Source organism: Vulpes vulpes, chromosome 8, assembly GCF_048418805.1.
Source record: "Vulpes vulpes isolate BD-2025 chromosome 8, VulVul3, whole genome shotgun sequence".
NCBI lineage: Eukaryota > Metazoa > Chordata > Mammalia > Carnivora > Canidae > Vulpes > Vulpes vulpes.
Genome location: NC_132787.1, coordinates 4745630 through 4768652, shown reverse-complemented (window position 1 = coordinate 4768652; position 23023 = coordinate 4745630). Strand labels below are relative to the sequence as shown.

General features: G+C 59.8%; 2 protein-coding genes across 6 annotated transcripts; both read left to right on the top strand.

Annotated features, from left to right (window-relative positions):
- Window positions 1-6488: 6488 nt before the first annotated feature.
- Window positions 6489-10221, top strand: AQP5 (aquaporin 5). 5 transcript variants are annotated; one of them, XM_026000286.2, is made up of 6 exons: window positions 6489-6928; window positions 7216-7309; window positions 7996-8160; window positions 8578-8661; window positions 9048-9136; window positions 9489-10221. In XM_026000286.2, exons 1-6 carry the CDS (start codon window positions 6566-6568, stop codon window positions 9672-9674), a joined length of 981 nt encoding a protein of 326 aa, XP_025856071.2. In that variant the 5' UTR covers window positions 6489-6565; the 3' UTR covers window positions 9675-10221. The 5 variants fall into 5 exon arrangements, with proteins under 5 accessions (XP_025856071.2, XP_025856074.2, XP_025856077.1 ...); XM_026000289.2 differs by lacking the exon at window positions 9048-9136 and having other exon boundaries at window positions 6490-6928; window positions 9489-10108; XM_026000292.2 differs by lacking the exon at window positions 7216-7309 and having other exon boundaries at window positions 6490-6928; window positions 9489-9659.
- Window positions 10222-16764: 6543 nt separating this feature from the next.
- On the top strand, window positions 16765-20567 carry AQP6 (aquaporin 6). Its single transcript, XM_026000489.2, has 4 exons — window positions 16765-17346; window positions 18043-18201; window positions 18461-18541; window positions 19185-20567. The coding sequence occupies exons 1-4, from the start codon at window positions 16984-16986 to the stop codon at window positions 19395-19397; spliced, it is 816 nt and encodes a 271-aa protein (XP_025856274.2). The 5' UTR covers window positions 16765-16983; the 3' UTR covers window positions 19398-20567.
- Window positions 20568-23023: the final 2456 nt, after the last annotated feature.

The window sequence follows — 23023 nt, the reverse complement described above, 5'->3', positions numbered from 1 at the left end:
GGGGCTCTGGACCCAGAGATTAGCCTGTGGCAGAGCAAACAAAGCCTTCTTTGGGCCCCATGGCCTTTGTCTTGGGAGAGGGCGAGATTTGCAACTGGACACTTGGTGAAAGGAGACACTCGGTTGCGCAAGTGAGGCCTCCCTCCCGGCTGTACCCATGGTCGGCTGCTGGTCGAGGCAGTCAGGCACGCAACCGCAGGCTCACTCTCTCTTCCTCTCCCTCCCTTCAGGTTTCCTTCCACCGCACTTCAGTTACTGGGGTTGGGGAGAGCAGCCTAGTGCACTCTCAGGACCACAGAAGGGAAATGACTTGTCCAGGCAGTGGCAGGTCTGTGTCTAGAGCCTGGGCTTCTAAATTTCCAGGCCAGTGGAATGGTTCTCAAATGAGATTAAGTGGGATTAAGTGAGATGATGCATGTAAAGATGCTGCGTGAACTGTAATTCCTCATACCATTAGCACGTGTTATTGGGATTATTTCATTATTTCCGCTTCCTGTTGGTAGAACACCGAAGGGTCCTGATCCTCAGCCTCTTTTACCTTTAGTTGGTGGCCAGTGCAAAGGACAGCCCTGGGAGCCCAGGCAGAAGGGGGTGGGTTTGGGGCTGACCCCATCCTGGTAGAGCCTCTTAACCTCTCTTGGCCCTGTTCCCCCACTTTCTTCCTCCCATCACCCAGACCACGCGTCCTCTCCCTCCCCCTCCAGTCTGCTGCATAGCTAACCTGAGAATCACAGCTTGAGCCCCCTTCTCCGTGCACTGCTGCCTCCGTACTTTCCAGGCTTTTAACCATGTCTGTCTCACACTACACCAGGCACCCTCTGTGTACACGAGTCTCCAGCCCCTTCCCGCCCTCCAGCCCTTCAGAGATGGACCATATATGAGGAACATCCCTGTGATTGTGCCCACCTCCTCATCTATGGTTTTTTTTTTTTTTTTTTTTTTCCTGTCTTCCTTGACCAACGCTCCCTCTGGAGTCAGAAAAAGGCTGCCTTGGCCCATAAGTGCTATGGAGATGGTGGTCCCAAACCCCCGACAGCTGGTGACAGCCACCTGGCCTCACTCCCAGAGGAGGGGTTTTATCAGAGACCAAAGTGACCCCTGGGGCGGTACTTTGAACTGCTCTGGCAGTTCAAAGGCAGCAAGGCATTGAGCTGTGAACCAAGCCTGGATGTGTCTCAGGCACTTCATCCCCACCCCACCAAGAATTTCTCTTTATGTCTTCCTGGACTCCACTTCCTGGATTGTACCTCACCTAAAACTTAATGTGACATCACCATGACTTCTTGCCCTGATTGCCCAGATTGGGGTCACTAAGGTCAGAGGTCAAGGCAAGATTCAAAACAATAAGGAGGGAGAGGACCTGACACATCCAGAGCATCTCTTGTGTCCCAGACTCTGGGTTAAAACTTCAGGTGGGTTAGGGAAGGACAACAGTTTCCAGCTATGCAGGGTTTTAACCTTTCCGATGCATCCCCTATTATTGCCCGCGATTATCTCCCGACCCTGTGACAACAGGCAGAGCAAATATTGTTCTTCCTATTTTATAGATCAAGTCTCTGCATTTCAGAGACTGGTCTAAAGTCACACAGCTGTATGTAGTGGAGTCAAGACTTGAATTCAGGCCTTCTTAGTCAAAAATCCCATGATCTGTCCATTCAGAGCTCAGAGGAGCCTCTGGGGCTAGTCCTAGTTGCCCCTTGGGAGCCTCTGGCAAACACCGGAGTACACCACTGAGCCTGTCCAGCCCAGCCCTCTGCCTGGAGGTGGACACAGACCCTTGGGGACGGCTGCAGCAGGGTAGAGAGAAAAGGACAAAGGACACCAGGCTGGTTTCTGCCCTTGAAAAGCTCCCAGTGTGCAGGAGGATGGAGGTCAGACACACCCAAAACCAGACAGCAGCAAGGTAGCATGGAGGCAGGTGGACTGGCTTCCAGGTCCTCAAGCTGGGAAACAGAGAAGGCTTTGAACTGAAGGGAAAAGGTGGCTGAGCACTGGGTCCCAGCAGCATCCCTTCCCAGATCCCCACTTTGTGCCGGATGACTTTGTGCCTGCGAATGTTGCTTTCCTGGTGTTTTGTATCTTTAAGCTGTGATCCTGTATATGTGCAGTGCCTCCCAGGCAAGACCGTAAGCCCTTTGGGGGCAGGGCTCCCTCCAGCTCTTGGATGGCCTTCTCCTATCTATTCGCCTTCATCTGGCTTGGCTAGCTCAGTGCACTGCATATAATAAGCACTCAATAAATGCTCATTTGCCAATAAGTGCTATTTCTTCCACAACTTAGAAATGGTCACTATCGTCCAAAGGGCCAGGAGACACATCAGGGTCTCTGATGTCTCGAGGCCCCCAGACCTGCTGTTGGGTATGGTGCAGAAGGAATTTCAATGCAAAATAAGCAGGTCAGCTAAGGTAGCCTGTGATGGCAACTCCCACAGTCAGCCTGGCCAAAATGGGCGTCCCAGGCTTTGCAACGCAGGTGGCACGGGGAAGGCACCAAGACGCGGGCAGGCTGTGTGGCTTCCAGAGCAAGTAAAGAATGGCCCCGTTCGGTCTCCTCATGCCTTAGCACCGTGCTGCAAAGTCAGGACAGGGAACTCCATAGTCTGGGACAACACCTATTCCTCAACACGTCCAAAACTGACTGATCCTCCCACCATCCCCTCCCCCAACTCAAAGGATCCAACTTCAGTCTTCTGGATGCACAGGCCAAAAGGCTCCAGCCCCCTTGACTCTTCGTCCTCACACACCACCAGTGCTCCATCCGGCAGTCCCGGCGAATGCTCCCTTCACGAGGGATCCAGCATCTGATCCCTCTCACCTTCAGCACCCCCACCGAGGCCCAGACACCATCACCTCTCCCTGGTTAGGCACCTACCCGTCTCCCTGCTTTCTGGTCTCCTGCCGACACAGCAGCAGAGGGGTCGTGTCAAAAACCTTGTCAGACTGTGCCAGTCCTTGGTTCAGCGACTTCTTCATCCTGGCCGAGAAGCCTGTGGGCCTTTTGGTGGTGTATCCCTCTGCCCTCCTCTCCTTATGCTCATCCTTGTTCCCTCTGTTCCAGCAACACTGGCTGCTCTCTCTACCTGGAATGTTCTTCCCTCAGATATAGGCATGGATCTCTCCTTCTCTTTTTTCTTTTTTTTTTTTTTAAGATTTTATTCATTTATTTGACAGAAAGAGAGCAAGAGAGCACAAGCAGGGAAAGTGGCAGAGGGAGATGGAGAAGCAGGCTCCTGGGTGAGCAGCGAGCCCAATGGGGGGGGGGGGGGGGGGGATGCTCCATGAGGGACTCCATCCCAGAATCCCAGGATCATGACCTGAGCTGGAGGCAGATGCTTAACTGACTGTGCCACTCAGGTACCCTCTCCCTCTCCTGTTTCAAGTCTTTGCTCAGATGTCACCTTCTCAATAAGACCCCCACTGAAACCCCATTAAAATTTCGAAGAACCTCCACTCCCACCCCAGCATGCCCAGCCCCCCTTAGCATGTTCCATTTTTCCACAGCACTTACCAGATTCTATCATACTGCATAATTTACAATACCCATTGTTTATTGTCTGACTCCTTCCCCTAGAATATTAGCTCCTCGAGGCAGAGAAGGGGTTTGCTAGCTCACGGCTACTTCTCCAGTGCTTAGAACAGTGCCTGCCACAGAGTAACTGCTCCGTAAGTCTTTGTGGAAGGAAGGAATGACTCTTCCCCAACACTGGGGAATGCGTGGAGCCTCAGGGGAATATTCTGCTGCCAATTACCCTACCGTTTCCCCTGCAGCCCTCAACTGTTCCCAGGGAATACAGGGGGCCCCATATCAGGAGAGGAGGGAGGGAGCTCTCCCTGAGAGGTTCTAACTCTCCCTGCCACAGATGGGGAGATCTATCGCCCAGCCCAGAGAGATCCCAGGGAAGCATCCTTCTGGGGCTGGCAGGGCCCAAGTGCTCAGGGCAAAGACAATTCCAGCCGCAGTAGTTTCTTGGGACAAGACTGGAACAGAGTAACCCTGATGGTTGGAGAGAGATGGAAGGACCTCAAGCACAGGCCTAGCAAACGTAACCAGCTGGTCCCTCTGAGTCTGTGGGGTCATCTGGGTCATCATTCCAGTAAGGGACAGGCCTGCGCCGAGCCCTGAGCCCCAAGCCCAGATGAAAATCCAGTACACACTTGCCATGTTCCTCCAGGGGTAGGGCTCCAGGGCCCATGGCAGAAAGACAAACAGACCTCCTGCCTTAAGAGGACAGAAGTGGGTGTGGCTCAGTCCCTTAAGCCTTTGGCTCTGGTCATAATCCCAGGGTCCTGGGATGGAGCCCCACATTCGCATCCAGCTCCCTGCTCAGCAGGGAATCTGCTTCTCCCCACCCCCTCCCAATTTGTGGGCTTTCTTTCTCTCTCTCTCTCCCTCTCTCTCTCTCAAATAAAATCTTAAAAAAAAAAAAAAAAGATGAGAGAAGTGGGAAAGGAGCTGCTCCAGCAGGAAACACGGAACTGAGGAGGAACAATAGTGGGGTTTCTTTGGTCCCTGTTTTCTTTGGCCTCTTAGCTGCCACAGAGCCCAGAACCCGCTCCTCCAGGTCCTTGGCTTTCCTCTGGGCCCAACCCTCTTAGCCCCTGCTGGAGAGACCAGAGGAGCACCTGTTCCCTCCTTCTGCTGCACCCTCTGCATAACTCCACACAGAGCCCTCAGGGGGCCTGTAAAATTATAGTCACACACACAACATGAGGAAACCTTACTGAGCCTTATTCTGTACCAGCACCGTGCAGAGTGCTTCCCAAGGACCTGTGGCAGTAGCAGGGGTACAGTCTTTTGTGGAACTCCTCTTGTGGGATCCTGCGGTGGGTCCCTGCCCCTCTTCCAAGCCCTGCAGGGATCTCCAGCCTCATTCCCTGAATGTGGAACCTGGCGCCAGGAAGAGGGAAGGGTGGGAGAGCCGGAGGAGAGCAGCCTGGAGTTCAGAGGGAAGGGATGGGAACGGGAGGAGGAGGATGGGAGCAGGGAAGAGAACGTCACCCAGTCCAGGGCTGGAAGGACTAGAAAAGACTACACGTAAGAGAGATGGGCCTGAGGAAACTGAGGTAGAGGACACCTGGGTGGCTCAGTTGTTGAGCATCTGCCTTTGGCTCAAGTCATGATCCCAGGGTTCCAGGGGGGACCCACGTGTGGGGGGCCCACGCTCAGCCAGGGGTCTGCTTCCAGGAGTCTTCCAGGCCTGGGGTGCCTGGGTGCCTCGGGAGGTAGAGCATGCGACTTTTCTCTTCCCCAAGATTTGTTATTTATTTGAGGGAGAGAGAGAGAGAGAGAGAGAGAGCAAAAGCACACAAGCAGGCAGGGGGCGGAGGGAGAGGGAGAAGCAGAATCACTCCTGAGCAGAGCGGGGCGCGGGCCTGGGTCCCAAGGGCCCCGGGCTCCTGACCTGAGAGGAGGGCAGACACTTGGGGGACTGAGTCACCCAGGCGCCCCCGCATGCGGCGCTTCATCTCAGGGCTGTGGGCTGGAGCCCCACATTGAGTGCAGAGATGACTTAAAAATAAAATCTTAAAAAAAAAAAAAAAAAAAGACTGAGAGTTTGAGGGAAGGGAAGTCGAAGGGGCGTGGAGGAGGTGAGCTGCGGGAGTTAAAGGAACGGGGGTGGGGGTGGGGGTGGGGGGGACCAGAGTAGGGGGCCTCGGGGGCCCGGAGGTCCGGGGGCGCCCGCGCCGTCCCCGCAGCGCACCGCCACCCCCACTCCCGGGGCCCCCCCGACCCAAACCAAAAATGAGGTCGGTCGCGCCCCGTCCCGTCCCGCCCCGCACCCCGTCGGGGCTCGCCGGGAGGCCGCGGGGCTCGGGCGCCGGGAGGGGGCGCCTCGGGGCTGCGGGCTCCGCCGGCCGCGTGCCCAAGACGCCCCCGCGGCGCCCCGGCCCTGCCCCCGCCGGCGCGGGCCGCGCAGAGTCGCCCCGCGCCAGCCCCGCGGGGCGTGAGGCCGGGTCGGGATGCCCGGGCCGCGGGAGGGAAGGGAGGAGCCGGCCCCGGAGCCCGGCGAGGCCGGGGGAAGGGCGGGGACGCAGGCAGAGGCCCCGCGGAGCCAGGCGCCGGCAGCCGGCAGGACGCTCGAGGCCGCAGCCGGCGGAGGCGTCCAGACACGCGGCCCGCAGCGCGGGAGCCGAGCGGCGCGACCATGCGCGGGTCCGCGGGCGCCCGGCCCGTCTACACCGCCGCCGCCTGGGTCACGTGGCCCGGGCGCGTCCGCGGCGGCCCCGGCGGGGGGGCGGGCGCGGGCGCGGGCGCGGGGGGGCCGGGGGCGCGCGGGGCCCCGGGCCGCGGCGAGAGGCTGCCGGCCGCCGGGGTCCCGCCCCGCGCGCTGCGCTGGGTCCCGGGCGCCGGGGCCGCCCCCTGCCCCCCCGCGCTCGCCCCCCCGCGGGGCGCCCGGCCTCTATATAGCGCGCCCCCGCCCGGCCCGCGCCAGGCCGCCCGCCAGCACGCCCCGGGCGCCGCGCCCCGCAGCCGGCCCCCCGCGCCCCCCGCGCCCCCCGCGCCCCGCGCGCCCCGCGCCCCCGCCCCGCCCCGCGCGCCCCGCCGCCGGGCCCTCGCGGCCACCATGAGGAAGGAGGTGTGCTCCGTGGCCTTCCTCAAGGCCGTGTTCGCCGAGTTCCTGGCCACCCTCATCTTCGTCTTCTTCGGCCTCGGCTCGGCCCTCAAGTGGCCGTCGGCGCTGCCCAGCATCCTGCAGATCGCGCTGGCCTTCGGGCTGGCCATCGGCACCCTGGCGCAGGCCCTGGGGCCCGTGAGCGGCGGCCACATCAACCCGGCCATCACGCTGGCGCTGCTGGTGGGCAACCAGATCTCGCTGCTGCGGGCCGCCTTCTACGTGGCGGCGCAGCTGGCGGGGGCCATCGCCGGGGCGGGCGTCCTCTACGGGCTGGCGCCGCTCAACGCCCGCGGCAACCTGGCGGTCAACTCGGTGAGTGCCCCGGGCGGCCGGGGCTGCGGCGGGGGCGGGGGCGCCCGGGGTGGGCTCCGGCCGGGCCCAGGCAGCATCTGGGGCGTGGGAGCCACGGCCCTCGCCAGGGCACGGCCCGCCTGGCAGGTGGCGGCGCCAAGCTCCAGGCTGGACGTGCCCGCGGTGCCCACGGTGCCCACCGTGCCCGGGCTCGGCCTCCCTGGTTCAGACCCCCCCCCCCCTGCCGCCCTCCTGCTGCCCCTCTGGCCTCCCTCCTGGAGCCGCTGCCTCTCCTTTCTCTGCCCGAGACTTCTGGCTTTCTCCTGTCTGGCTTCTGCCCTGCGCTTGGGACCCGCTGCTGCTGTCTGCCCGGCACTGGAGTGGTTTCGCGGAGCCGTCGGGGTGGGTTGTAATCCTGGCCTTGGGCCCCCCTGGCCCCTCTGGGCCCCACCGTTCTCAGCTGTTACACGGCGGTGGTCATAACCCACCGCAACAGGTGTCAAGGGGGTTACATCTAGAAACCGTGTGTGCAGCCCGGTGTGTGGGGTCTGGTGAATACGGGTTCCCGCTCCTGGTCCCCTGCCCGCACCCCCTTTCACAGTCCCATATTCAGTCCCCATGCCCCATGTAAACTGGGTTCATTAATCAAACACAGAGGAGGATTTTCTCGGCCATTGTCAAGCCGTGAGTCAGCCCCACCGGAGAGACGGGTTTGAGGTTGGCACTGGCAGCGGGTCAGACACGGGCGGGAGGCAGGCTGGGGGTGCAGTAGGCAAACTGGGCAGCTGCCCACAGGAGGGAGGGTAAATGCCAGCTTGTGGGGGTTGGAACTGGGCAGAACCGTTGACAGGACCTTGTCCAGGGAAAGCTCCCCTCACACTCAGCTCCTTGGCCACCGACCGGCCTGGGCTCCAAGCTTTGTGCACAGGGTCAGGTGGCCTTTTCAGCAGATGACCTTTCTGACGTGCGCAAGGCTTGGCTTCCAGGGACAGTGGCTCTAGGTGTCCTTGGAAGCCAAAAGCCTCATCCCCCGAGCCCCTGGCCATAGAGCCAGAAGGCAGGGGTCCTAACCCACCCTCCCCTTGCAGCTCAACAACAACACAACCCAGGGCCAGGCCATGGTAGTAGAGCTGATTCTGACCTTCCAGCTGGCACTCTGCATCTTCTCTTCCACCGACTCCCGCCGCACCAGTCCTGTGGGCTCTCCGGCCCTGTCCATCGGCCTTTCTGTCACACTGGGCCACCTCGTGGGGGTGAGCAGTGCTGCCACTTGGTTGCAGTTGTGGGGAGCCCCCCAGGGCAAGTAATGGGGCTCTAGAGCAGCACCCCTCTGAACCAGGGAACCTAGCAGTTAAGGCCTGGAGCAGGGTTGCTATACTGTGTCCCAGACTGGATCCCCCCAAATCTTCTCCAGTCTGAGGAAATATGGCAGGAAGTGTGAGTTGGGAGGAGTGGGGAGGCAGGAAATCCAGCCCGAGCACAGGACTGGAGAAGAAAGAGGGGTCCACGGGGACCAGTAGAGGGAGAGCTCACCAGCCTAGCAATTGGGAGACTAGATTCAGAGACCTGGCTGAGCCGCTGAACTTCTGGGTGGCTCTGGGAAAGACCAGGCCTTTAGGAGCGGACAGGCGTGTTGCCCTCCTCACTGCTGCCTCCCTCTCTCTGCCCAGATCTACTTCACCGGCTGCTCCATGAACCCGGCCCGCTCTTTCGGCCCCGCAGTGGTCATGAAGCGCTTCGGCTCTGCTCACTGGGTGAGTCTGGGCCCTCCCTGGCTCCCTGGCAATGAGGGCCTGGAAACCTGGCCAAGAGCTCCCTGGATCTTCTGGATGCTGTGGGCCCAGAGCTCGGGGTGGCCTTGAGAGGCGTGGCTGGAGAGAGATCGAGATACAGACAGGGATGGGACGCAGCCAGAACAAGGACAGGGGGAGTTAAATGGCAGAGGACCCTGGTTTAGGGCTGGGGTGGGGCGGGGCAACCCTGGGTAGCTGTACCTCTAAGGAAGGGAAGGAGATGGGTTCCTCTGTGTAGATCTCTGAGGATTTTGTGTTTGTCCTTCTGGGGTGGGGCGGCCGGGGGCAGTGTGTCTGTGTGTCTGTCCTCTCTGTCTCTGATGTTTTATTTATCTGTTCCTGCCCAGGGGGTTCAGGGAGTCTTCCTTCCTGTGGGCCTGTCCCTCTGCACAGTCTATCTGTCATCTCTGCTGAGAGCTCACGTTCCCTCTCCAGGGTCTGTTACGTTCCCTGTGTGGGAGGGAGAGGAGTTCTGTGGTCTCCCCGGGAATCTACATGTCTCCTTCGAAGGGTCACTTGTCTGTCTTTAGGGTGAGGTTGGGGGGCCCTGTCCTTCTGGGGATCTGTCTCCTTTGAAGACTGGAGCGTCTGTGGTCCAGGTCCCTGTCATTGAGGAATGGGGTGTCAGTGTATCTGTTCCTGAGGCAGGAGGAAATCTCTCCCTCTGGAGGCCCGGAAGTCCGTATGTCCACCTGCTTTGATGGTCCAGGGGTCTGTCCTCTGGAGGGGAAGCTGTTGGTCTCTGAGGCCTGAGACTCAGCCCCCTGACACCGCCATGTCCCCGCCAGGTGTTCTGGGTGGGGCCCATCGTGGGGGCCATCCTAGCTGCCATCCTCTACTTCTACCTGCTATTCCCCAACTCCCTGAGCCTGAGCGAGCGCATGGCCGTCATCAAGGGCACGTATGAACCTGAGGAGGACTGGGAGGAGCAACGAGAGGAGCGAAAGAAGACCATGGAGCTGACCGCCCGCTGACCAGTGTCAGGCAGGGGCCAGCCCCCCTCCTCCCAGTCCCTGAACCACAGGAGGAAAAAAATGTACACATATATATAAATGACAGCAAGGCTTCCTTCCCCTACAGCTGGGTCCTCGGGGCTCAGGAGGAGGTGCTGGCTCCTTCGGCTTCACAGTTAGGGATGGGAGCAGGAACCCATGAGGGGACGCTTAGGTGGGGGCCCAGGCTGGTGTCTGAGGGGAAAGGGTCTCTCTGGGACAGGGCAGACTGCTGCCATGAGGTCAGATCTCAGACACAGTGAAAGGAGCACCAAGCTTACAGGCTTCCCTGGGGCCGAGCCAGGAAGGGGTGGCCGTGGCTGGACGCCCCTATCTTCCCTGACCCGCCCCCTTAAGAGCCGGCGGGGTCCTAGTCCCTAGGACAGCAGAGGCTGCCCCTCCCCACATCGCCCTAGAGGGAGACAGACTGGTTCATTAAATGCTGCCTTATTTATTTCTGCTCAAGGATGCACGGGGTTGGGCTGCTGGTGTTTGGGGCAGGGGCTTACCAATAAACCACTGACACTCAGGTTTCGCCTCGTCTCTCCCCGGAGTCTCTTTTTGGGACTCTCTGGCTGTTCACCTCGGTCCCTCCAGACAGTCTGTCTCCTCTTTGTCATCCTCTGCGCTCCCCAGGGTTCTCTGTGGGAAGACGGGGAAGCTGAGGCCAGGGGAGGCTTGGTCAGAGAGATGAGATGGGGAAGAGAGGTCGGGAGAAAAGGAGAGACCAGAACATAGAAATAGAGCTGGAGGTGAGGAGGGGACAGCGGGAGCAGGGGAGGGGTCCTCACCAAGTCACCCACCTGCTGGCCCCTCCCACCTCAGCTATGTCAAGTCTCTGCCACTTGAGGAGGGCCTGGCACCAGTGCCAGGGTGTGCCAGGCAGGGTGGAGGAAAAGTGAACCAGCTGGCAGCCCCTGGAGATGCCAAGGGGGTGACCAGCCAGGGCTGTCATCAAGGAGGAAACAGCCCTGCACTCCCCTCTTTGCTCCTCACTGTTCCCAAAAGGTGTCATGTGGGAGCCTGTGGTCAGAGGGAGAAGCCCCTTGCCCCACACGGCAACATACCCGGGAGCCCCAGCCTCTCTGTGGGTCTCCAGCCGCTGTTCCCACTCTCGTCCCCTCTGGGCCTGTGGCTCTGCTCCACTCTGCCCTTGTCCCCTTGTCACTGACACTCCTTAGGAAACCTTAAACTCGCCGAGCCTCCATCTCTTAAGCTATAAAACGAGACTAAAAAGTGCTTCCCTCACAGGGTTGCTGTGGGAACGTTTGGAGATTAAGGGAATGAGATTCCCGGGACTGGTCTGCTCTCTGTAGGGAAGACGGTGGAAGTCTTGCAGAAGAGCAGCTCAGGACACAGCCCTGTGTCATAGTTAAGGAGTCTGGCTTGGAGTTCAAATCCTGCTTTGCAACTTTGGGTAACAGGCTCTCCGAGGATTGTTTTTGTTTTGTTTTAAGATTTATTTATTTACTTGAGAGAGAGTTAGCAGGAGCAAGGGGAGGAGGAGGGGGAGGGGCAGGGGGAGAAGCAGACTCCCCACTGAGCAGGGAGCCTCATGTCCAGGGACCCCACCAGGACCCAGAACCCGGGAATCATGACCGGAGCCGAAACAGGTGCGTGACCAACTAAGCCACCCAGGTGCCCGTGGGCTCTCTTGAGTTTTAATTACCTCACCTATAAAATGGGGATACTTGTACCCACCTCCTGGGTTGTTGTGAACATGAGACAGTGGGCGGAAGGCAGGTGCCGGTGCAAACAGCCACGCGCCTCGAATGCTCAATGGACCGAGTGAAAGGGAACCGGCACGTACACATCTGGGCCCCTGCTCTCCCGAGAGTGAACCTGAGCTCCTGCTTCCTCTCTGGAATGGGAGCTTCTCCCTTGACGGGGGGCCGGGGGGCCAGGGTGGAAGAAGGGACCTGGGGGACGAGGGGCAGACTCCCTGGCCCTCCTGCAGGCTCCAGCCTAGGACTCGCAAGCGGCGGCTGCACCGCCCGGCCCGGCCCGCACCGTGTGTGCGCGCACGTGCGCGGGGGGGGGGGGGGGTGAGGACCGCAGGGCCCCCTTCAAGGAGCCCCCCTCGCCGGCCTCGCCCCCCTCACCACCCCCGCCCCTACCCAGCCAGGCCGCTAATGCCAGCTCCCACCAGCAGGGGGGGCCGTCGCCCACCGAATCCGCGGCTGCCGGGCTTCCCCGACCACGCGTGGGGGCCTGGGTCCCCGAGGCCGCCAGGAAGCAGCTGCCTAGGCCCGGGAGGGCGCGCGGGAGAGACGACCCCCCCCGCGTGGGGCTCAGGCTCAGGCACAGCCCGACTGGGGCTTGGCCGCCCCCTGCGGCCCCGCGACCCGCGTCCCTTTCTTCGATGGGTCCGAAGGAGAGCAGCAGTGGCCCACGGGGGGCCCCTGGGAGACAGGCCCGGGGGGGGGCGCCCGGCCAGACCGCGAGGGTCCCCGCGGGGCTCGGGCGGCGAGATGCCGCGGCGGCTGCGTGGCCGGCAGAGGGCGCTGTGCTCCGCGGCGGGACCGTCCGGGCCGGAGGACTCGCTCTCCGCAGCCCCGCGCGTCTACACCGACCTTCAGTGGTGCTCCGGGGCTGTCTGCTCGGCATGGACGCGCACCCATGCTCAGTACACACAGGCTCAGTCTCCCCGACCCTCTGCTCCACCTGGAGCCCGGGGAGAGCCTTGACTCCCCCGTGGGAGGGTGCCCCCCCCCCAAGGGCTGCTGGTTGTCACCAGGTAGGAAGGCGACGTGGGCACACCTGGGAGACAGCGGAGGGCTGGAATGTGTGCCAGGTGGGCTGCCCGGGGGATGGGAGGAGGGAGGAGGGGAGCGTCGACGTGGCTGCCACAATTTGGGAGGACTGGCGAGATGATGCGTGGGAAGCTACCTTGAATCCTTTCCTTTTTTAAAGATTTTATTTATTTATTCATAAGACACACGGAGAGAGAGGCAGGGACATAGGCAGAGGGAGAAGCAGGCTCCCTGCGAGGAACCTGATGCCGGACTCGATCCCAGGGCCCAGGGATCACGCCCTGGGCTGAAGGCCGATGCTCAACCTGCTCAACCGCTGAGCCACCCAAGCGTCTCAAATCCTTCCCTTCCCTTTCTTTTCTTTCTTTCTTTCTTTCTTTCTTTCTTTCTTTCTTTCTTTCTTTCTTTCTTTCTTTCTTTTTTTTAAGATTTTATTTATTTATTCATGAGAGACACAGAGAGAGAGAGAGAGAGAGAGGCAGAGACCCAGGCAGAGGGAGAAGCAGGCTCCATGCAGGGAGCCCAACATGGGACTCATCCCGGGTCTCCAGGATCAGCCCTGGGTGAAAGGCAGACACTCAACCGCCAATCCACCAGGCGTCCCAGTCCTTCCCTTTCTGAAAACGTGCTTTCATGCTCTCCCCTTCTCTCCCAGCACCTCCCTCCTTCCCCTCCCTTTTGCTCCCCCTCAAGCTGAGAGGACCTCAGTCAGAGCTCACAATGCCCCCATGTGCACAGGTACCTACACACACCCCACTCCCGGATGGCGATAGTCACCCCAGCACCTAGGCCTCTAGGCCGTTAGAGGCACACACACACACACACACACACACACACACACACACACACACACGGCTACAGGAGCCAGGTGTGGGGCCTTGGCTAAAGGCCTCAGGGCATGAGAGAAACCTCAGAGCTTCTCAGTAGAGCCCAGGACTGGCCAGACCCAGGGAGGTGCCGGCTGGAGCTAGAGCTTGAGCAAGCCCTGGCCAATGCCCACCTGGCCTCAGGGGTGAACGATCTTTTCTTGTCCCCAGGCGTCTCTGCTCTAGGCCAGCTGGAGACAAGGGCTGCTGCACTGAATTCTCTCAGCCTTCAGGGCCCACCCAGAACAGAAGCCCCAGGAGCTGCTTGTCCTGGAACTGCCGCAGCAACCAGGACCCTTCCCACCGCAGCCCAATCCTCATACCTGTCTCCCCGAAGGGGTGAGGGAAGTGACAATCCTAACAACCCAAGTTTTTTTGGCTCAGGGACACTTTCCTAGGTATCAGCACATTTACCCCTAATGACGCATGGGAAAATGGGAATTATCTTTATTTATTTTTAAGATTTTATTATTTATTCATGAGAGACACAGAGAGAGAGGCAGAGACACAAGCAGAGGCAGAAGCAGGCTCCATGCAGGGAGCCCGATGTGGGACTCGATCCCGGGTCTCCAGGATCATGCCCTGGGCCGAAGGCAGGTGCTCAACCGCTGAGCCACCCAGGGATCCCAGTTATCTCCATTTATAAGAGGGGAAACTGAGCTCGCGGGAGTTATGCCCGGTCAGGGGTGCAGCATACATAGCAGCGTGCAAGTGCTCTTGCCTGTCTTGCCTCATCAGAGGCTCTGGGCAGGAAGGCATTAGTGCTCGGCGCTCGGTGCACAGGTGCTAGGGAAGGTGTGGGGCAGCCTCTGTGGCCCGGTCTGCTGGAGGGAAGGAGACAGATGCCCTGAGCTTCCCTGGGACAGCCCGAGGCAGAGCGCCCGCCACGCCAGGGAGGAGCGTCACCCACGCTGCACCCACAGCCACCTTCCTTCACTCCTCGGGCATTCACGGAAAGCCTCTTTGTTACCGGGCAAGCATGGGAGTCCGCACTGGAACGGGAGGCGCGAGGAGGCCAAATCCAGAAGTAGCTGCTGGCCGGAGAGGAGAACGCGGGCAGGCTTCACGTTGGAACCCGACCTGAGCAAAGGCTTGAAAGAGAGACAGGACAGGCGGGACAAACCCGAGGTTTCTCCACTGCTCTGGGATTACCCAGGCCCCCTTATCAAGTGGCAGCCTGGAGCGGGAGTAGTGAAACCCCAGATGGGCCTGGGAGCAGCCCAGAGAAAACCCCAGTTGCTCAGAGGCAGCCGGGAGCCCAAGGAGGGGCCCTTGACTGGCTGCCTCCTCCTCGGAGGCCTTAGAAGGGTGGCAAGAGACAGAGTCGTCCCCCCCCTCCCAGGACGGGGTCAGGCTTGCTGAGCAGAGCTGTGACCCCCGCTGAGGTCATGGCAGCAGCCCCCGTGGCTGGGTGCTTTCTCCTGCAGTGCTGGCAGCACAGATCCAGGTGGGGGCAGGGGCTGCGGAGGAGAATGGAAGGGAGAGGGGGGCTGGGGGCGGTGGAGAGAGCAGGGAGCCTGGACAGCGGGCACCAGGGGATCTGGCTGGGGAGGGGAGGGTGAGGCCAGGAAGCCTGGAGGAAGGAAGGCAGGTGGGGGAAGGTGAGGGACAGAGCCTGCAGCAGAGCTGGGGTATCCCACTTGCAGCTTTCAGAGGGCGCTCCGGGTGGGAGAGGAACAGGGCCCTACCCGAGCAGGCCCCAGGCTAAGACCAGAGAGATCTGCAGGTCACCTGCTTCCGGGAGGTCCAGGGGCTTTTACCCGAGATGTCTTTCACTCAACAAATGTTAATCAAGGCCCAACTATGGCCAATCCCTGTGCAAGGCCCTCTATGTAGAGAAGAGCAAAATTCGGTTCCTGCCCCACCACCTCATTAAGGGGGCACATTAGCACCATGACCGCCCCCCATGAGGACTGAGGTGCACAAAGGGCCCAGGAATGGTGGGAGCACAGGGAAGGGTCATCCCCCAGGAGAGGAGGAGGCCACCCTGAGGCTGAGCCTTGGGGATGAGTTAGGAGTTACCCAGGCAAAGGACGCAGGAAGGGCTGTCTGAGGAGAAGACAGAGCTTCCTCCAGGGAGCCACCAGCGTGGAATGTTCCAGAGCTACCGGCCATTTGGTGAGGCCACAGGGCAAAGGACAAAGCGTGGAGTGGGGAGAGATGAGGTGGGAGGGGCAGGATCCCCCAGGACCTTGGAGGCCGGGCATGAGGGCCATTTTGAAGGGATTTTAGCCAAGGGAGCAGCAGGATCAGATTTGCATTTTAGAAAGATCACTCGGGCTGCAGCGTGGATAATTGATTGGCGCTGAGTGAGGGAGCAGACAGAGAGAGTGGTTCAAGGCCGCAGGGCAGCAGGGGTGGTGAGAAGAGGGCAGAGTCAAGAAATATTTAGGATGCAAACTCTGCAGGACCTGCTGCCCTTATTGGTTGGGGGCAGGAGGGAGAGAAGGTTCAAGGATGCTTCCCAGGTGCCACCAACTGAGCTGGAGAAAACAGGGAGAGTGCATTGGAGGGGGGCGCAGAGAGGGATGCGGATCCCCTTTGGAGACATTTGGTTGCATTTGAGGAGTCTGAGGACGACAGGCACATCCAAGCAGCAGGGGTCCTGGCCAGGGGGCGAGGTCAGGGCACCCCGATGTGGTCGGGAGGCGAAGACTGTTGTAAGGGCTCCGCAGCTGCTTCTTAGGGAGGGAACACCTTGGTTTGAGAAAATACCTTGATATGCTGCTGGGGTTACAAGGGCAGAGCCTAGGGCACGGGTGACCTTAGGCCCAGCATTGCCACGCAAATGACTCAGCTGTCCTGTGTGAGACTTGAGAGGAGTTGCTCAGGCCCCTGAGAAGGGGGAGAGCAGGGCGGAAGGGAGAGGGGCTGAAAGGGAGAAGCCAAGGACAAGCCAGTGGAAATTCCCAGCTCGCAGGGGAAATTCTCCACTGCCGTGTGTGTCATCTGCTCAGCTGTGGAACAAACCCCTCCTCCCTCTGTCCCCTCGGCACCCACACAGGCCCAGGTCCTCAGTAAACTTGGCTCTAGGCGCATCTTCTTTCTGTGAGTAGGGATTTAGGCGGGAACGGAGGGAAGAGCTTCATTTCCCATCCGGGGTTATGGGGCAGAGTAGTGTGAGCCCGTTTGGAGCAGAGCCCCGCAGGCAGAGGGAGCCAGGAGAAGGGGGGGGCCTCTGGGAGCGCACGGGACCCTCTGAGCGGGCCTTGGATCTGATGAGCTTGCCGCATCTACGCCGACATGGGGATGTGAGCAGCCCGGAATCCCACACCTGCCACTGCTCCTGTACCTGCCACCCTCAGGCTGGGCCCCTGTCCAGCTTGGGAACCCGGGGGTTCCAGCTCAGTGCCTGGGGCTGCCCCCCTTCCCCTCCGCCAGCTGTCAGGTGAGCTGGGGTGGAGCAAGCACGTGAGCGCTCGGTGTATCAGCCCCACGCCTCCCCCTCGGGACACACAGGATCCTCTTGGCCTGTCCCCTGCTAGTCTGAGCAGCGGGTCCCTGGGGCAGTAGCCAAGGAGAGGGGCTGCAGGTGGGGGGCCGGAGAAGCCAGGCCAGAGGCAAGGGACCCCAGGAGGTAGCCGAGATCAGAGGCCAGAGACGCGGCCCGAAGCAGCGGAGGCAGCGGCCGCGGGACAGGACGTGGCCGGGGGCAGGGGGAGCGTGGCGGGGATGCTGCTGGGCCCCCTCTGGAGAGCGGCCAGCAAGGCGCTGTTCGCGGAGTTCCTGGCCACGGGGCTCTACGTGTTCTTCGGGGTGGGCTCGGCCCTGCCCTGGCCCACGGCGCTTCCCACCGTGCTCCAGACGGCCATCACCTTCAACCTGGCCACGGCCGTGGCTGTGCAGATCACCTGGAAGACCAGTGGGGGCCACATCAACCCTGCCGTGACTCTGGCCTTCCTCGTGGGCTCCCAGATCTCCCTGCCCCGTGCCGTGGCCTATGTGGCTGCCCAGCTGGCGGGGGCCACCCTGGGGGCTGCCGTGCTTTACGGGGTCATACCGGGGGACATCCGAGAGACCCTGGGGGTTAACATGGTAGGTGCAGGGGTGCCGCGCAGGCGGTAAGGGTGGAGGGCCAGGCCTGAGAAGGGAGGACCGGGGGGGGGGGGAATAACTCAGCCACCTGCTCCTTGGCTGCTCAGGCCTGAGCCCCGGGCCCCTGGGGACCCGGGCTGTGGCTCTAGTGCGCAGAGCGAGAATGGGGCTATGGTACAGGGAACAGGTGGGACAGATAGAAGCCACAGCAAGGGGCAGGAGTCAGGGAAGGACCAGGCACTGAAGGGTCAGGGTAGCCAGAGAGGCCTGGGGCTGCGGGTGGTCGCAGGGGACCTGGCATGCCCATGGGCCTGCTCCCCTGGGTGCCCATGTTCCTCCTTCCGCAGCACCCCGAGGCCGGCCTCGCTCCCCCAGATTCCCCTCCTCATCTAGCCTTCCACCTACTTCCCCAGGTCTCCGCCCAGTCCGCTCAAAAACATGCCCCTCGGCTGCCCTGAGCCTTCCCTTCCACTTGGGTCCTGGGTGCCCCCTCCGCCAACCGGTGGGCAGGGAGGGATGCCACCCACTCCCTTCTGTGGGGACAGAACGTCCAGGGCTGACCCCGACTCCGGGGCACAGCTCTCTGCTCGCTCCACCCCGAGTCCAGGAACCGGTGGCAGTGAGGGGACGCGAGCCCGAGGGGGCCACCATCCCCTGGCGGAGCTGCATCACTCCCAGCACCGCCTCCTCACCCAGGTCCGGAGCAGCACCTCGACCGGCCAGGCCGTGGCAGTGGAGCTGGTTCTGACTCTGCAGCTGGTGCTCTGTATTTTTGCTTCCACCGACAGCCGCCAGACATCAGGCTCCCCGGCCACCATGATCGGGATCTCTCTGTCATTGGGCCACCTCATTGGGGTAAGAGGCGAAGGGGGCGCCGTGTACGTGCACACACTGGTCCCTCCCCTGAGGAGGCCGCAGGGGCCCCAAAGGCCAGGAAGCGTCCCTCCCCTAGCCCCTCATGCGTCGGGCCGAGGCTGTGTTCCCACAGTCTGGGTCTGGGATTCGATGCTGCAATGGCCAAGACCGGGACCAAGCCTCTGAGTCGGGGCAGAGGGGGCTGTCTCCTCCCGGGCCTTAAGCCCCCTCACATCCTGAACCTACATTCGCCCCCCAGATCTACTTCACCGGCTGCTCCATGAACCCGGCCCGCTCCTTCGGCCCCGCCATCATCGTTGGAAAGTTCAAGGTCCACTGGGTGAGAGCCTCTGCTGGCAGCCGTGGAGGGGAGGGCCTGAGCAGGGGCGGTAGGGACAGTGGCTTTCACCAGCAAGGGGGGCCACAGGGACTCGGGGACACAAGTGCCCGTATCGTGGACCATCTCAACCCCCCCAGTGAGGGTTTCCCTAGGGTCGGAAGACACAGGCAAGCATCCTGGCCCGTACTTCCTTTCTTTCCAGCTTCAGTAGCCAGGGGCACCCAGTGGACTGTCAGTAAATGGGCCAGGGCAGGAGATGCAGCCTGGGCTCAGGCCTCCAGTCCTGGCTGTTTCTTTATTCACTTCCTCCAGCTGGACCAGTTTCCAAACTTGGACAAAGAAAAAGACAAACAGAAATAGACACACACACCAGCACAGGCAGGAACAGCCCTTAGCCAGGGCTCCTGGTTGGAACGGGAGGCGAGAGGAGGGAAACAGGGATGGTGAGGAGACTGGGCCCGCCCTGTGGAAAGCAAGGTCACCTCACCTGCATAGACTTGGTGGGTCTGCTTCTCAATTTTGTCACCTTGTAGACAGCCCGAGGGGTCCTGGGAGACCAAGTTAATAGTAGGGAAGCAGGCAAGGGTCCCAAAGCTACCCTATAATCCTGATAGCTCATTCCCACTTCTCTCTGCCCCCTCAGGTTTTCTGGGTGGGACCCCTGACAGGAGCTGTCCTGGCTTCGCTGATCTACAACTTTATCCTGTTCCCTGACACCAAGACCATGGCCCAGCGGCTGGCCATCCTCATGGGGACTGAAACAGTAGAGACAGTGGCCAAGGTGGAGCAAGAGAATACAGAATCTCAGCCCAGTACAGGGGATACTGAAATGGAGAATGTGTGTCAGATGGCATAGAACTTGGCCCCCACCTTTGGGCTTCTGAGAGGAGCCCTTTAGGTTGGTGGCATGCCTGGTACGATCAGACTTCAGGTTTTCTGGGGGGAGTGCTGGGGGGGCACGATAAGGGCAGGAAGGGTGGGGAAGCTAGGCCCCCTGTCCTAACAGGGTGGGCAGGGAATGCCAATCCCTATCCCTGGCATTCCATTTCTAGATAGAATCTGGAGAGCAAACCTGTTCCATTTTCTCCTCCTCCATCCCTTAATGGGACAGAGCAGAAGGAGGCAGGGAATTCATGATTGCCCTCCATTTCTCTCATCCATCTGGAACCTAGTGGGCCTCCTGGCCCTCCCCAGTCACCTTGTTTTGGGTATTGAGGCCCAGACAGCCACTCAGCTTAGACAGCAAGAGCTACAGAGACCTTGGGGAACCCCAACATCTCACTCACCCTTGAGGGAAAATCCAGGCTTCCCAGAAGGATCAGGTCCTGGGACAGTCTCTGAGCTTCTCACAGGGTTACCTCTGCCCTTAGGGATGTTTAGGCTACAGACCCACCCTCAGCCTGGCGGCCTCCTGAGGACAGAGACTGTCCCTCCAATCAATCTTCATTCCTCACATGTCTAACTGCCCAGGGGAGGACCCCACCCTTGTGGAGAGCAGACAAGAGCCTTTTCTAGGGCTAGCACGGGTAGAATATAGGCAAGGGAGGCTTGGGCCAAACAGGCATTTTCCAGGGCAGGTTCTCCCCAGATGTTTGCCCACCTTCCACCCTGCAGCCCCATTCATGGGGAAAGTCCTGAGAGGGAGAAGTCTCCATCCCAGCTCCCCATCCACAACTGGGCCACAAGCTGTTCTTCAGCTGCATTCTCAGTTCTGCCAGCATCTTCCCAAAGCTACTGGATAAGTTCCAGGGATGATAAGAACGCAGGAATGACCCAAGAAACCAAGATTTGCCGTTGAAGGACTACTAGCCTCGGTTGGTTTGTTCATATTTACAAGCTGCTGTAAATATACTCTCCCCGCGATGTGGGTTCCTACCTGGATCTCAGCTTCCCCAGCTATCAAATGGGCACAGTCCTCCCCCAGGGCCTGCTGTGAAAGCAAACGAGAGATGGGAAAATGTTTTCGAAGTTAAGATGCTGGAAAAACAAACCCAATAAATGATGATTATTGTTGCTGTTACCGTAATTATTGGGTTTGAATACAATGGCTGTTGGTAATGGGAGGGAGGAGGGAAGAAGGGGGGGGATGATTGAGAGGGAGGGAAGAGAGAGTAGGTTTTTCCTCCTTTCATCTGTTCCACTTACTTGCACTAACTACCTCCTTCTCTCCTGGATCTACTGACCCGGGCGCTTTGTGTGTGTGGAGGGGGTTGAGGAGGGACACTGGGACAAAGAGACGAGCCAATAAAAGTCTGTTCTGCTCATCTCTATGGTGCCCATCACCATGGTACCCTGAGATACAGCAACCAGATCCATAAAAAAGATAGGGCCTTTCCCATGATGTCTCCAGAGGCGCCTGGGGACGGGAGGGGCTACCAGAGTCTTCCAGGGGCAGAGTGACCGAGCCCAGCCTGGGACCAGAGCAAGAGCTGAGTCCCCAAGTGCCCATGGCCGCGGTGGCCACGGTCAGCGTTCCATAATACCGTCAGTGTGGAGGGCTATTCACGTCTGTCCGAGCCGGGCCCGCTCATCCATCTTCACAATCTCTCAGAGCCCAGGGCTTCTTGTGCCCTTTTCTGAGCAGGGACAGCTGGGGGTGGAGGTAGGGGGGAGGGATGTGATGGACCTGCTAAAGGTCATCCAGCTCAGTACCACAGCCCCCTAAGGTCTCCCCAGCTCCCAGCTTAGAATTTTCCAAAATAGAGCTGGGGGTGGGGGGTGGCTTCTACAAGCTACAGCCAGAGGAAGAAAGGAAGGAAGCAAGAACTAGAAGGTTGAAGAGGGCGTGTGTGTGTGTGTGTGTGTGTGTGTGTGTGTGTGTGTGTGTGTGTGGAGTCCCTGCGGCAGGCTCTGAAGCTCCTAGACAAATGATCTCTGCGTCCCCAGAGCCGAGCACACACTGGGTGCTCAATAAAAGTTTGATGAATGAATGACTGAGGCTGGGAGACTGGGGAGGGAGGGGAGGCGGTATTTGATCAAGAGGATTCAAGAGTTAGAACTTCAGATGAGCCGGGGAGAGCGCTGGGCCGCCTGTGCTGGCAGGGGAGGGGAGCTGGGCCCAGCCCCCAGCTGCTCCCCCAGAGCGGACTGAATCCTCCGTCTCAGGGGCAACGTCCCCGGCCCAAAGGATAAAGGAGGCTGCTGGAGAGGGAGCTGGGGCTAGTTTCAAGCACGCTTCTTTAAAGCGGAGAATAGAGTGGAGCAAGAGGACACAAGCTTCTTGAAAAGTGAGGAACTAGGTTAGAATCTGAAGAGCATCCAAAGTTAGACACAGGGCCGAGCAACCAAAGGTTAGCTTCTCCTTCTCCCAGCCCTTTAATAGGCCAGCCAGCCATCTGTTTGGCTGAGGGAAGGGCTGGGCCTCCGAGAGCCAAATTCCCAAATTCGGAGGCTCCAGCCAGGGGCAGCAGGGCTTCCCGGTCCCAGCCCCTGGGCCTGGGTGGGGGGCGGGAGCACGGGGAGGGCTGAGACCCAACCGGGCAGACCCTCGGTGGTGCGCACTCCCTTCCTCCCGGTTGTCAGGGGAAGTTTTTAATTAATGGTGTGTAATCTGATCTGGCCCTTCTCCCCGCTGAGCGCTGCCTTCAATCAGCAGAGCCATCTGCAATTGCAATTCATAATTCTCCCGAAAGGGAGGGGGTGCCTTGGTGATTAATACAATTAGCCTTTTATGTTGATGATTGTCTTAGCAGGAGCAGATGATGTGAGCCCAGAGCATAGGCTGCCGCGTCCCCATTGGCTGGCAGGAAGCCCCTCTCCACTTCCTCCCCCACCACTGCTACCTCTGGCTGGAAAGAGGACACACTCGGACCCCACTGTGCAGTGCAGGGGCGTGGGGGGGGGGGCAGCCCCCGAAGGGGCCAGGCTCTGGGACACATTTGGGCTGCTCGGACTGAGGGGAGAAGATGATGATCCAGAGACTCTCACTTTCCAAAGAATATCACTTTGACTTAAAAGAGACTCTCACTTTCCAAAGAATATCACTTTGACTTAAAAGATTCTGTGCACCATATTAAAAAAAAAAAAAAAAAAGGAGGAAGACTACATAAAAGTATAATAGGGATTGAAAGGGTTGAAAAAGCTTAAATAAAGGCTCAGGCAGTTATAGCTGCGTGAACTTAAGCAAATTCCTTAAGGATCCTGAGCCTCACTTCACTCATCTGGAAAATGGGGTCTATTAAATAAGGGGTTGGAAACACATGGGATGTATGTGTTTAGCAAGGCACCTGACACAGATCTCGGTGGGCGGTGGGGCTGTCCCCATCATCGTGTGACATATACAACACACACAATACATAGACGATCTACCACCACAGATTGCCATTCCCTGCCAGTGGCTCAGCCGCGTCCCCAGCAGTTTCTGATGCAAGCCGGCTATTACTAAAGAAGGAACCTCTTCCTCCCATTGCCCAGCCTTAGTTAGCTAGAGCAAAGGAGAGTGTAAGTGTGTTGGTACAGGAGGATCTCAGAGGAAAGAGGAGT